At 38.0% G+C, this 12,925-nt stretch overlaps 1 protein-coding gene across 1 annotated transcript; it reads left to right on the top strand.

The window, feature by feature from the left end:
- Positions 1-7,959: 7,959 nt before the first annotated feature.
- LOC116169301 (sphingomyelin phosphodiesterase-like) lies at positions 7,960-11,287 on the top strand. The gene is made up of 14 exons (XM_031485365.1): positions 7,960-8,093; positions 8,146-8,195; positions 8,245-8,314; positions 8,369-8,536; positions 8,587-8,711; positions 8,762-8,910; positions 9,664-9,739; positions 9,794-9,966; positions 10,017-10,211; positions 10,257-10,357; positions 10,411-10,563; positions 10,644-10,753; positions 10,800-10,990; positions 11,044-11,287. The coding sequence occupies exons 1-14, from the start codon at positions 8,051-8,053 to the stop codon at positions 11,168-11,170; spliced, it is 1,731 nt and encodes a 576-aa protein (XP_031341225.1). The 5' UTR covers positions 7,960-8,050; the 3' UTR covers positions 11,171-11,287.
- Positions 11,288-12,925: the final 1,638 nt, after the last annotated feature.

Genomic DNA, 12,925 nt, shown 5'->3' with positions numbered 1-12,925 from the left:
GATAGAACACTGTGAGAAAAACAATAAACACCTCAGTATAGGTTGTGACTCAAATGCTCATCATACTGCATGGGGAAGCACTAACGTCAACCGTAGGGGTAAATCTTTACTTGAATATCTGACAATTAGGTACTGTAATGTTCTTAGGGGTCTAACAAGCCGACACAGAAAACGTTGACTTACCCTATACTTACCGTTGGAAACTCTGGGGGAGAACTACAAGCAGAGCCACCTACCTTTCAAGTCGAAACGATGAACGTTTCGCGGCACTTTTGAATTTGGATGGCAATCGGCTCTATAGGGATGGCAGGAATGAACTCCTACGTTGTGTAATTGGTTCTTATATGTGTTGGGACGTGAAACATAATCGGGAAGGGAATTTAAATAAAAGCCAGAACTTTTGTGCATAAGAAATGACAAGAACAAATAAATATATTACGCACACAATAAGACCATGCCAGGGAAACCTTCTACGGGATTAAAACCCTGGCATAGGCCACACAAATACATGAAATAAATCACCTACAGCAATAAAAAGCAAGAGAAAATACATATAAATAAAACATCTCAAATTGTATGATAAAAATCAGACAATCAAATCAAATGCAATTAAACAAGTTCATAAAAACAAAATATCCAAGACATCATAACCTGGACGATCAATAGAGATAACATAACTTGTAAAATAATAAATTGCATGTACATAGTGTGGCATCTGTGTATACTTAATCTAGCTAGGGAAATAAGTCAAGTTAAGTTGCATGCAGGGTGTAACAGCAACATGGCTGTCATTATTTGTTGAGTTGTGTGTAATAAAGGTTTTGCTCATTTTTGTTGTTTATATGCAAGGTGCGTATAAGTCACGAACATATACATAAGTTCGTGGTGTAAGTATAAGGCATACATTACATAATTGGCGACGAGGTAGACGACCTACACGGCAACAGGCAAGGTATCCGCGTTCCGGTGAAAAAGACACACGCGGGAAAGACAAAATGGCGCAAGTAAATGTTTTGAGGGGTCAAGTAGGGACACTGGCCGAATACAAGATTGGAAACGACTGGTGTTCGTACCAAGAGCGGATGGAGCAATACTTTTTGGCAAATTACGTCGAGGATGACAGGAAAGTGACCGTTCTCATTACAGCCATTGGTGACGACGCATACAGTACCTTAAAAGGGTTGTGTGATCCCGATTTACCTAATGCTAAATCATACAGTGATCTCTGCACAATTCTTAAAAATCAATTTACCAAGAAAGTATCTGTGTTTAAGGAGCGCGTCGAGTTCTATGACTTGAGGCAATTAGAAAACGAACCGATTAAAGATTTCTTCATCCGAATCAAAACCAAGGCCATGGAGTGCAAATTTGGTGCGAATCTGGATGAAATACTGAAGGACAGGTTTGTGGCAGCTTTAAGAAGAGGCCCAATTTTAGACAAGGTGTGCGAACAAGAACACACAAGCAAACTCTCAGAAATCGTGGAAGTAGCTCTTAAGAAAGAAGCAGCGTTGGTACAGACTCGCAGTGTCGCTAGTGTAAATGCAATTTCAGTGCACAAGAATACACCAGCAATCCAGGGGCCCAGTAAGAGGCAGGGTAGCAACCCACACCAAGGGACGAGCCAGCGGAGCAGCACGAACCAGGGTACCGACCAGCATGAAAGAGAAGGCAACAAAAGAGCTGAGGCAAAGTGCAACAGCTGTGGCAATGGCGGTCATACCTTTAAATTTTGTAAATACAAGAAATACAAATGTAAAATTTGTAAGCAGGTGGGCCATTTAGCTAAGGTTTGTAGGGCTGGTAATAACTATGTAGAACCAACCACTTCTCAAGGTGAGCATGGACTTAATTTAGATTTTATTGATATGTATTTTGTGACTGCTAACAAATATGTTAAACCTATTAAAATTGAAATGGTTATTGAAGGCAAACTATTGTCAATGGAGCTTGATTCGGGAGCAGGAATATCAGTTTTGCCAGAAGCTGTTTACAGTAGTCAATTTAAAGATTGTAAACTCTGTTCAACTAATGTTAGGTTAAAAACATATGACGGTAACATTATAACTCCTTTGGGAGAAATTTCAGTAACAGCTCAGTATGGCAATATTTCAGCGAAATGCAGGCTAATAGTTATTAAGAACGGTTCAACACCTTTATTAGGTAGAGATTGGATGAATGTTTTTAATTTTAAGATTGAGAAGCATGCTGTTATAAACACATTAAGCCCAGTTTCTCAGTTAGATTCCTTATTAGGAAAATATCAAAATTAATTTAACGGGACATTAGGGCACTATAAATATGATAAAATTGAATTACAGGTTGACCCAAACTGTAAACCTACGTTTTGCAAACCACGTTCAGTACCCTTTTCTTTCAAGGAAGCAATCAACAAGGAACTTGACGAGTTAGAGGAAAGAGGAGTAATTGAATTGGTGGAAGATTCTAAATGGGCTACACCATTGGTTCCGGTGCTGAAGGGTAATGGTAAGATCAGAATCTGTGCAGATTATAAGATAACAGTTAATCGATTTATGCAAGATATAAAACACCCTCTGCCTCGTATTGAGGAGCTTTTTGCAGCATTACAAGGGGGGGAGAAATTCACAAAATTAGATTTTGCAAATGCGTACAATCAGCTAGAATTAACTGAGGAGACAAAAAATTATTGTGTTGGAGCACACATCGGGGCATATACAAACCCAATAGACTGCCGTATGGTACAAAACCAGCATGTAGTATTTTTCAAAAGATTGTTGAAAAGGTTTTGTTGGGTATCCCGGGGGTTATAAATTTTTTACACGATATCGTGGTAACAGGGAGTAGTCACGAAGAGCATTTAAAAAATTTGGAGCTGGTTTTTGATAAACTTTCTCGAGCTGGTTTCAAATTAAACCTAAAAAAATGTAAATTCTTTGAAAAGGAAATTAAATATCTAGGGCACATCATTGACAAGGAGGGTTTACGCAAAGACCCTGACAAAATAAAGGCAATGAAGGAATGTCCAAGACCGAGTAACGTGTCAGAGGTTAGAGCTTATGTAGGTATGATAAACTATTACGGGCGTTTTGTCGAAAATTTATCAACGTTAGTAGAGCCTTTGTACAAACTATTAAGAGGGACGTCAGAGTTTAAATGGTCAAAAGAGTGTGAGAAGGCGTTTTTAGAATCAAAAGATGCAATTTGTTCAGACGTTGGGTTGGCACATTTTGACCCTGACATGGTGCTAAAATTAGTATGTGATGCATCAAACGTGGGGCTAGGCGCTGTTTTGCTGCATGTCTTTAAGGATGGAACAGAAAAACCAATCAGTTTTGCGTCTAGGGTGTTAAATAAACATGAGATAAATTATTCAACTATACACAAGGAGGCATTAGCGATATATTGGGGTGTCAGGAAATACTATCAATATTTAATGGGGAAGCATTTCATCCTGGGCTCTGATCATAAACCGTTGATGGCACTTTTCGGGGAAAAGCGGGGAATACCACAGATGGCAGCGGGAAGGCTGCAGAGGTGGGCGTTATTTCTTAGTGGGTTCAACTATACATTCAAACATATTAAAGGGATTAATAATAGTGCTGATGGTCTTTCGCGTATGCCATTAAAAGTCACTGAAAATCAAGGAGACGAATATGATTATTTTAATTTTTTAGTTGAAGACAACATTCCAGTTAGGTCTAGTGATATTAGGAAAGAGATTCGTTCAAATACTACATTAAGTTCAGTTTTTAGGTATATTAGGGATGGCGATTGGCCAAGTCAAGTTTCCGATGATTTAAAACCATACTATAGAAGGGCGTTGGAACTTAGTATTGATAATGATATTATAATGTGGGGTTATCGGGTTTTAATACCACCTAAATTCCACAATCAAATGTTACAAGAATTACATGGCGCACACAATGGTGTTGTTAGAATGAAATCTTTAGCACGGCAATACCTTTGGTGGCCCGGAGTAGACTCCGACATTGAAAACTATGTTAGAAATTGTGACGCTTGTAAGGCAAATTCAACAAACCCTGCAAAAGCGTGTTTAATCAAATTTGATGAAGGGAAACATGTTTTTGATAGAATACATATCGATTTTCTTGGGCCTTTTCATGGGAAAACGTATTTAATAATAACTGATTCTTACTCTAAATGGCCTGAGGTATATGAGATGTCAAAAGTAGATTCAGCAAGCACAATTGAAAAACTCAGGGACTGTTTTGCGAGGTTTGGATTACCAAACACCATTATCTCAGATAATGGCCCTCAATTTACATGCGAGGAATTCAAAGTTTTTTGTAAAAATAATGGTATTTTACATCTTACCTCTGCCCCGTACCATCCTTCAACTAATGGAGCGGCAGAAAATTCTGTGAAATCTTTTAAATATGCTCTAAATAAACTATTATATCAAAAGAGCAACACACAAGGTATGAATAGTTTTATAAGCAAATATCTTACCGTAATACTCCTCATTGCTCAACGGGTCAATCCCCTTCCAAATTAATGTTTTCGAGGAAAGTGAAAACACGTTTTGATTTTTTAACGACTCCCGATGTCATTAAGGCAAGGGAGAGACAAATTAAGTATCATCATGGCAAACGTATGTTGCAGTTTGAGGTGGGGGAGACGGTTTACATTAAAGACTACCGTACTGTGAAACCGGGGTGGTCAAAAGGGATGATAACAGATAAATTAGGAGTACAACATTACGTATGTTCACCTTTTGACAACAAGGATCTGGTATGGAAGAGGCATTTAGACCAGATAATAAAAGTTGGTCAATTTTACGAAAGTTTTTCTGAAGAGATAAATAGTAGATGTAACGAATTGCCATCTTCTTCACCAAATCCTGTCTTATTAGATAAAACTTTTAGTGTTAGCGAACCACCGGCGACGAGTGCGTCAGATAAAGAGGTGCCTCCGACCGTGAATGACACAACGACCAGTGCAGTTAACGTAGATCCAAATGTAAATGTGCAAGACCATGTATTAGAACCTAAGGTTAGTTGTTCTGGGATTAATGATAGGCCACGTAGGACAATAAGAGCTCCTAACCGTTTAAACCTGTAGAATGTTGTATTTGTACTTTGTAACTTGGTGCGGAGGGATGTGGCATCTGTGTATACTTAATCTAGCTAGGGAAATAAGTCAAGTTAAGTTGCATGCAGGGTGTAACAGCAACATGGCTGTCATTATTTGTTGAGTTGTGTGTAATAAAGGTTTTGCTCATTTTTGTTGTTTATATGCAAGGTGCGTATAAGTCACGAACATATACATAAGTTCGTGGTGTAAGTATAAGGCATACATTACACATAGGAAACATGTAAATGGTGTGGCTCTACTCCAGCCTTCCGTTAACATAATTTAATTTAACACGAAAAGTACATGTGAGAATGCCATTGGCCAATACCAAGTATTCATGGATTCATCGATTATCGCTCAAGTAGAATATATTTTAAATAGTGGAAATGTTAATGAGAGGGCCCCTACTCGTATTGCTAAGATGTTAAGAACTACAATCCGCACGAGACGAGTAGGCAACAGATACAGCGAAAGGTCGAACTGTATTAGGTACCTACTCCACGGAGACCGAATGAACCATTCGCACACACAAACATCGAAACATCAAATAAAAGAGCCCCCCTTCGTATAGCTAACGCACAAGAACTGCAGCGCGCCACGAATCAGAAAGTAACAGATACAGCGAACAATCTAACTGTATTAGGTGCTTCCCACACGGAATAGTTACGGATCAATCGGACAGAGCAACATCGCACTGATAATAATCAACTCCTCGTGAATACAGAAATAAATACTTACTTTAATTAAACAAAACAATGGCATAATCACCTGCACAGTATGGCAAACAAACATGATTCAGATAACGGTACTCAAAACAAAGGTATGGAGTACGCCATGATTCATATATCGTAGTTTATGCAAAATCAGCAAAATGTAAATAATATCAAATTGTGGCAAGAAATTCAATTATTAATAGCTAGTACAAGAAAGAATAAAATGGTTACTACCTGTAAATACACCTTCAAAACACCACCACCAAAATAATCAAGAATAAAAAAACCGGGAACGCGTGATGCCTTCCGTCGACCTCGTCGCCATCTTCCTCATTCTCCCCTAGCTTCGTTACGAAAATCCCCTAGTATTCGGCATCTGCGCAAAACGGTCGATTGGTTATATACAGAGCATATCATGTTTTTGTTTCAGATGTAAAGGTGTGTTGCCTAACCATAAGGGTGGATTATCACAGTACTAATCTAGAGATTCTCAATCAGAGCAGCGAACCCACGTTCGTAACTAGCCAAACCCAGACTGCGATTGATCTCAGTCTGGCATCATCGAGTATCTCTGACCACCTAACGAGCTGGCAAGTCACTCCAGAAGCGACGATGTCAGATCATAGAATAATTTCCTTTGAAATTAATTGCAAGATATAGCCCAAAAGGGTTATCGCAACCCCAAGGTAGCGGATATTCCCTTTTACAAACATCTCCTTGGAAACAAAGAGCACCTTTTGGGTCGTGCCTCTGTCATTTTGAGTCATTTTGAGTATTAATTTCAGTTCTCAGTATGCGATTAGCCTCAGTGTCAAGACGTTACATTGCTATAGGTACGCGATATTTTGTGCAGCACGATCATTACCCCTCTTGTTGCTTGTTGTGTTTTTGTCTGTTTACAGATTTGCAGTATACGCGCCCTTCTTGAGCTCAACAAGGCCGTTGCGACCTGTAGTTCAAAAGGTAAATTTTATTATTTTCGTCCATATTGGTTTTCGATACCATCGAATTCTAACTGTTACGTCATTGCTTGATATTCACTTAACGCTTATAGCTCCGTTATTTTTACGGAAGCCTATTTGATTAAATATTTTCTCCGACTAGGTGTTGACCCCCTTCTTTTTCTAACATTAATTTAAATTGAAAGATTGACATAGCAGATTTGTATATTACAGTATCTTATTTGTAATACATATTATTGAGATCATTGTATTAAAACACCATCGATTGTGACGTCAACTATTGTTTATATTCTATCCCTATCAAGTGTTTTATTCTCTTTTAGCTCGCCAGACCAGAAAAATGATCTCTTAGTCTGTCTTGTTTCTCCTTTTTGGTAAGTATTTCCTCTCTATCGAACTTTACTGAAGACTAAATGGCGCCTATTCATATTACTATTTATCTCTTTTGCTTTATTTTTGCTTGTAGTTAAGAACCCCAATATTCACCCCTACCCACCTCTACTTTTCCCGAGCTTACCGTGCGCTTATCTAATTTTGTTACTTTTGCCCAAAGTAAACGTAACAGACTCCAGTCAGGAAGGTAGTACAAAGGGCGGGAATTTGAGGTCTAGGTACGCGGGGACCTTGTCCACCTTCCTATCGCAATCCGGAAATCCAGAAAACAAGAAACACAACGCGCGGAATTTTTATCAGGCGAGCAACCGACATTTGATAGTTTGAGTTTCACAATTTTTTTGACAGCCTCATTAACTAATTTCAACCGCTGACTGAGAAGAGGAATCTGACTGGAACGCTGGTTCCTTGTAATATGCCTTTTCAAAACTAAATTTAAAATAACCTGATCAAATTTGGCCAGAAACCCTTTTCCAGAAACGCTCTACAAATAGACTTTTAACTTGCAATACTGACGAATTTTTTCCTCAACCGCAGATCAGAGCGGCTTCATCTAAAAAATTTGTGTTAGTTACGATAGCAAATCCATATAAATCCGGTAGTAAGTCTAGTGATTGCAAAATCTTTGATCCCTGATTTTAAATATTTAATATTGTATACGTACACAATTTTTACCAAGAAAATGTTCCAAAAATAAACCGTATCTATATGGCCTGCTATTAAATTATTCCTTTCAATTAGTTTACACAGGCCTAAACCTTCATTTTAATTGCTACGTAAGATAAAACTTTTGTTATGCATATGGGCATGTTTAGCTTAAAGGAGATCTGAATCCTTTTTAATTAATGTGTAGATAGGAAGGAAGCCATATTGAAAACTGAGTTGTCTCATTCCTAATTATTTGTAATGAACCCTGTACCAGTACTAGTTCTTCTTGGGTTAATGTCAGGTGAGCAATGTTTCAATGACAAATAGCTGCCTTATATCTTTCTTAATTGTAGGTAACAATTTGTTCCTTGGAGACAAATGGAAAAACGCAGATTTGCAACAGGTACGTAGTTGCATCACTATCTCAATTGTTGGAAAAGAAATGTTTCTAGGTCAGCTCTAGATTCGAATTTGCCTTAGGAAATGGTACTACAAATACCTTATGTTCCTTGTGCGAAAAACGTGAGCAGATATTTCCTTGGCACACTTCGGAAAAGCTAATTTTGTGTTTAATAGTTGCAGGTACATTTTTGGTCGCTGTAAAGCTAAATGTTCCCATTCAGTTTATAAAAAATGAACTTGGGCGGCTATGTCCTGAGACACTGATATCTAAAAAAATATGTGAAGGGTTTATTGATGTATACGTGCCAACTGTGATGAGCGCACTAAAACAATCACAGTCAAGTAAAGTGAATTTTATTCAAAGTCTTCCTCCGTGACTTATTAAATTTTAGCAGCAAAGGATATCTGCAGTTTATTGTTAGGAGAGAGATGCCCATACGAACATGGCTTACTTCACGAGTGGAACGTCTCCTTTCCAAATGTCGGTAAGCCAGATACGGCGGAAAGTACACCACAGGTGAGGAAAAGAAGCTATATTGCTTTGAAACAACTTCTTTATCATATTAGGTTGGAACCCCCACTTTAAAGGTATTGCAGCTGACAGACCTTCACTTAGACCTGAACTACGTGGAAGGGACTAACGGCAATTGCCGCGAACCAATTTGCTGTAGGCGTTCCTCTACTGTGGATCAACTGGTTGTCTTTCCAGCCGGAAGGTAACGTAACATCCGTTCTAGTTTGCCAAATATGTAAATGGTGATTTTGGAAAGTGTTTAAATTTCTTAGTAACCACGTTCAGCCTTTCTGGTATGGTATCGTATTCATATTCCAGTTTCGTTACTAGATCCTCTCTAAAATCTGCATGTGCACTATTTAGTCTTCCAACTCTAAACTACCTCAGTCGAACTTTCTGTTTTTTGATCCGGAGGGGTTGTTCTGCATCCATTTCTTCATCACTCTGCTCCGTCTGATGCTGGTTCTGTAACTCTTCTAGAGTCTAGATAACATTTCGTGCAGTTTGTACAGTTTTTGCAGCTGGCCTCTGTACTTCGTGTATTCTCCGACATCGTATCTTGAAATCTTTTTGCTGTTTTACCTCGCTCACACTTTTCGTGTCGTCGGGTTCTGTATCTCGGCCCTGCCAATGTTATACCGGTATTGAGTATTGAATATACGGGTTCAGATTTATGCTACCACTTCCTTTAGAGATGCTTCTTTCTCCAGGTCTGATCACCGGACCCACTACGATTAATTTTTCCCTCTCTAAAACCATTTTGCAAGCCACTCGATGGAACCCGTTTTTGGGGTAGACCACTAGGAATATGAAGCTCATCGTTATTCACATGCGCTTCAGACTTTTTCCACATACTCCTGGCAACTCAAGGCGATGCCAAATCCTGTATGTAGGCTGCCAAGATGTTCTGATGATGTATGAAAGTAAAATGCTACCAAAGTTTTTTTTCTTACAGATGGGGCCATTACAGATGCGACCCACCAAAAAATATGATCGAAGATATGTTGGGAAGTATTGCAAAACGCCATCCGGTAAGTTGTACATCGAAACTCAATTACTTCTCTTATTTAGCGCACGTGTTTCAGGACTTGGACTACATTATACTAACTGGAGACTTAGTACCTCACGATGATTGGAATGAAACCCGTGAAAGTGCTTTAGAACATATTGATGTAACAATTGCCAAATTAAAGGAATTTTTTCCGAATACGCGCGTATTTCCTGCTTTAGGAAACCATGAAAGTGTTCCTGATGGAAGGTAACTGTCTGTCAAGTGTTGAAATAATTGTTAACCTACCACATTTTTAGTTATCTTCCTCCTCAAATAAATGAGCTCGACTTAACATCGACGTGGCTTTATGAGAAGATTGCTGAGTTATGGCATGATTGGATACCAAATACAGAAGATGCAACGATTTTGCTTGGTGGATATTATTCACATCTCGTCCGGCCAGGACTTAGAGTAGTTTCGTTAAATACCAACTTTTGCTACAAGTTCAATTGGTAATTTATTTTTGATTACGCATTCTATTAGTCAGCGTTTTTTAGGTGGCTGTACGCGGACAGTACGGACCCCGCCGGTCAACTGCAGTGGTTGGTTCAGCTTCTACAAAAAGCCGAAAACATTGGCGAGAAGGTTCACATTATAGGTAGCCAGTTTTAGTTTAAAAAAATCATGCAACCATGTTGATTACTCTTTCAGGACACATGGCTCCAGGGGACGATGATTGCCTAAAGGTTTGGTCCAGAAACTATTACGACATTGTTAATAGGTATGAGAGTACCATAAAAGCCCAATTCTTTGGCCATACTCATTCCGATGAGTTCAAGTTATTCTATGACGACGTGAATCCCGGTAGGTATAATTTAATTCTAACCGTGTAGTATGTATATCGTTATCAAAGCTTAAGATCAAAATTTGAAATTTGATAACAGACAGACCGATCAATATCGCATACGTTGCACCATCCGTATCTCCTTGGGATTTGATGAACCCAGCTTACCGGATTTACCACATTGACGGAGATCACGACACTACAACAAGAGTAAGTAAATTGTAATGGGAGTTTAACCCTTAATTACCAAATGAAGGAAGTCGTGGATCACGAAACCTGGATATTCGATTTAGACGAAGCCAACGAACAATTTCAGGATACGCCACAATGGTTCCGCCTTTACTCGGCCAAAGATGCTTATAACTTGAGTAGCTTAAAACCCAGTGAGTGGAATAAGCTTATTGAATCAATGCGGACAGATACAAGCCTTTTCGATGTGTTTTATAGGTACTTCAAACAGTTCGTTCACTTGATGTGCAATAGCCTTTTGTTTATTTTAGACACTACCACAGGGATAGTCCTGTCATCGACAAGTACAATCCTGAAGAGAAACTTGCTGTGTTATGTAATCTGAAGAGTGGTCGATCACGTGATAAGGCTAAAACGTGCAGTGGACTGAAACATTAAAAAACCGCCCTGAAGTGGTTGTCAACTTTAATTCTCGTGATGATGTCGGGCATGCAGAAAGCTTACGAAGCATCATTTCATTTAGTGTTTATATTCACAATGTTATTACTATTCTGAAGGCAAAATATACTAAAACAGTATACCGCCGTGATTAAATTTTATCTTCTTCTTCTCGTAGTCCACAATCCTCAGTCCTTCACCCTATTCTGCGCTAATTCTTTCATTTCTAAATAAGTGTCCTTGTCTACGTCCCTAACTATTTGATCTATGTCGTACTCTGGAATCCTACACTTTTTTCTCCATGGCTTACCTTTTATAGCTAGCTTGACTAATTTCTAACAACATTCCCTAACCCTCAAAACCCTGAGTGACACAAGATTAGTAATTAAAGTAATTAAGGAATGTCCAATGCTGCTAGCATGAATATTGTTGAAAACAGCAACCCATGGTCAGTTTTACGTGTAGTATAATCAGCAAAATAATGGCGATTCTTCGTACCGGATAGCAATAGAATATGCTTTTTTCACTACGTGCGTCTGATGAAGTGATTATTAACCTTTTATCCACTTGATGTAAAGTAGGATTTCTCGGCAGTTGTTTAAAGCGGTTAATAATGTGGACATTATTGACTAGTAGTCAATAATGAGAACTGTCACGCTGTTACTTTTAGAAAACACAACCCGAAATTTCGCTCAATAAACGAAGTCCATGAACCTAGCAGAGCAGGGTCAGCAGAACACAATCAAACATATTGCATAATTATGTGCTAATTAGGTGTTAATTAAGTGCCCTATTTCCGAATTAAATGCTCCTCTATTTTTAAATTATGACATGTTTTGCCAGGTTCATATGAACTCAGCAGAACACTACCTCAAAAAAACCAAGAAAATGAAAAGTGAACTAACTATAATTAGGTGGTAATTAAGTGCCCTATATCCCAAAATTAAATGCTCCTTTTTGTTTTAAATTATTACATGTTCTGTCAGGTTCATATGAACTCAGCAGAACACTACCTTTAAAACCCAAAAAAATGAAAAGTGAACTAACTATAATTAGGTGCTAATTAAGTGCCCTATTCCCGAATTAAGTGCTCCTTTTTTTAAAAATTATTACATGTTCTACCAGGTGCATATGAACTCATCAGAGCACTGCCTCAAAAAACCAAGAAAATGAAAAGTGAACTAACTATAATTATGTGCTCATTAGGTGTTAATTAAGTGCCCTATCCTCGAATTAAATGCTCCTTTTTTTTAAATTATTACATGTTCTATCAGGTGCATATGAACTCATCAAAAAACCAAGAAAATGAAAAGTGAACTAACTATAATTAGGTGCTAATTAAGTGCCCTATCCCCGAATTAAATGCTCCTTATAAGCTCAAGTCACATTTATGCCGCCCTGCTCTGCTCATTTTTATGAAATGTTAAATGTGTTGAAATGGGGTTTACTACGCTGTACCATTTTATCTTTGTACGTCATCGAATCAATATGTATTTCTACATTTCAATAAATACACTCTCAAAAGATCCTGGCTTCTCTTCATTTTGCGATCCGCGACCTAAAACATGTAGGTAACAAAGTAGGATAAAAATATCAAAAATTCAAGATTTCTATAATTTTACATTTAGCCTATTCAACATGTGAAAATTGACTGGGAATTACAAAGCTCTTTAAGAAAAATATACTAAAGATATTATTAAAAACTTCATTCTTGAATATTGTCTTAAGATCAAATGAAATTAAAAATTAGTAACT

The sequence above is a fragment of the Photinus pyralis genome, unplaced genomic scaffold, assembly GCF_008802855.1.
Source record: "Photinus pyralis isolate 1611_PpyrPB1 unplaced genomic scaffold, Ppyr1.3 Ppyr1.4_LG4, whole genome shotgun sequence".
NCBI lineage: Eukaryota > Metazoa > Arthropoda > Insecta > Coleoptera > Lampyridae > Photinus > Photinus pyralis.
This window is presented reverse-complemented; position numbering and strand designations above follow the sequence as displayed.

Excerpts from the sequence above, each read along its gene's own strand:
- LOC116169301 (XM_031485365.1), top strand. The coding sequence starts at position 8,051 with ATGAACCCTGTACCAGTACTAGTTCTTCTTGGGTTAATGTCAG. Across the intron at positions 8,094-8,145 it reads TCTTCTTGGGTTAATGTCAG|GTAACAATTTGTTCCTTGGA; the intron begins GTGAGCAATGTT and ends TCTTAATTGTAG. Across the intron at positions 10,991-11,043 it reads CTTTTCGATGTGTTTTATAG|ACACTACCACAGGGATAGTC; the intron begins GTACTTCAAACA and ends TGTTTATTTTAG.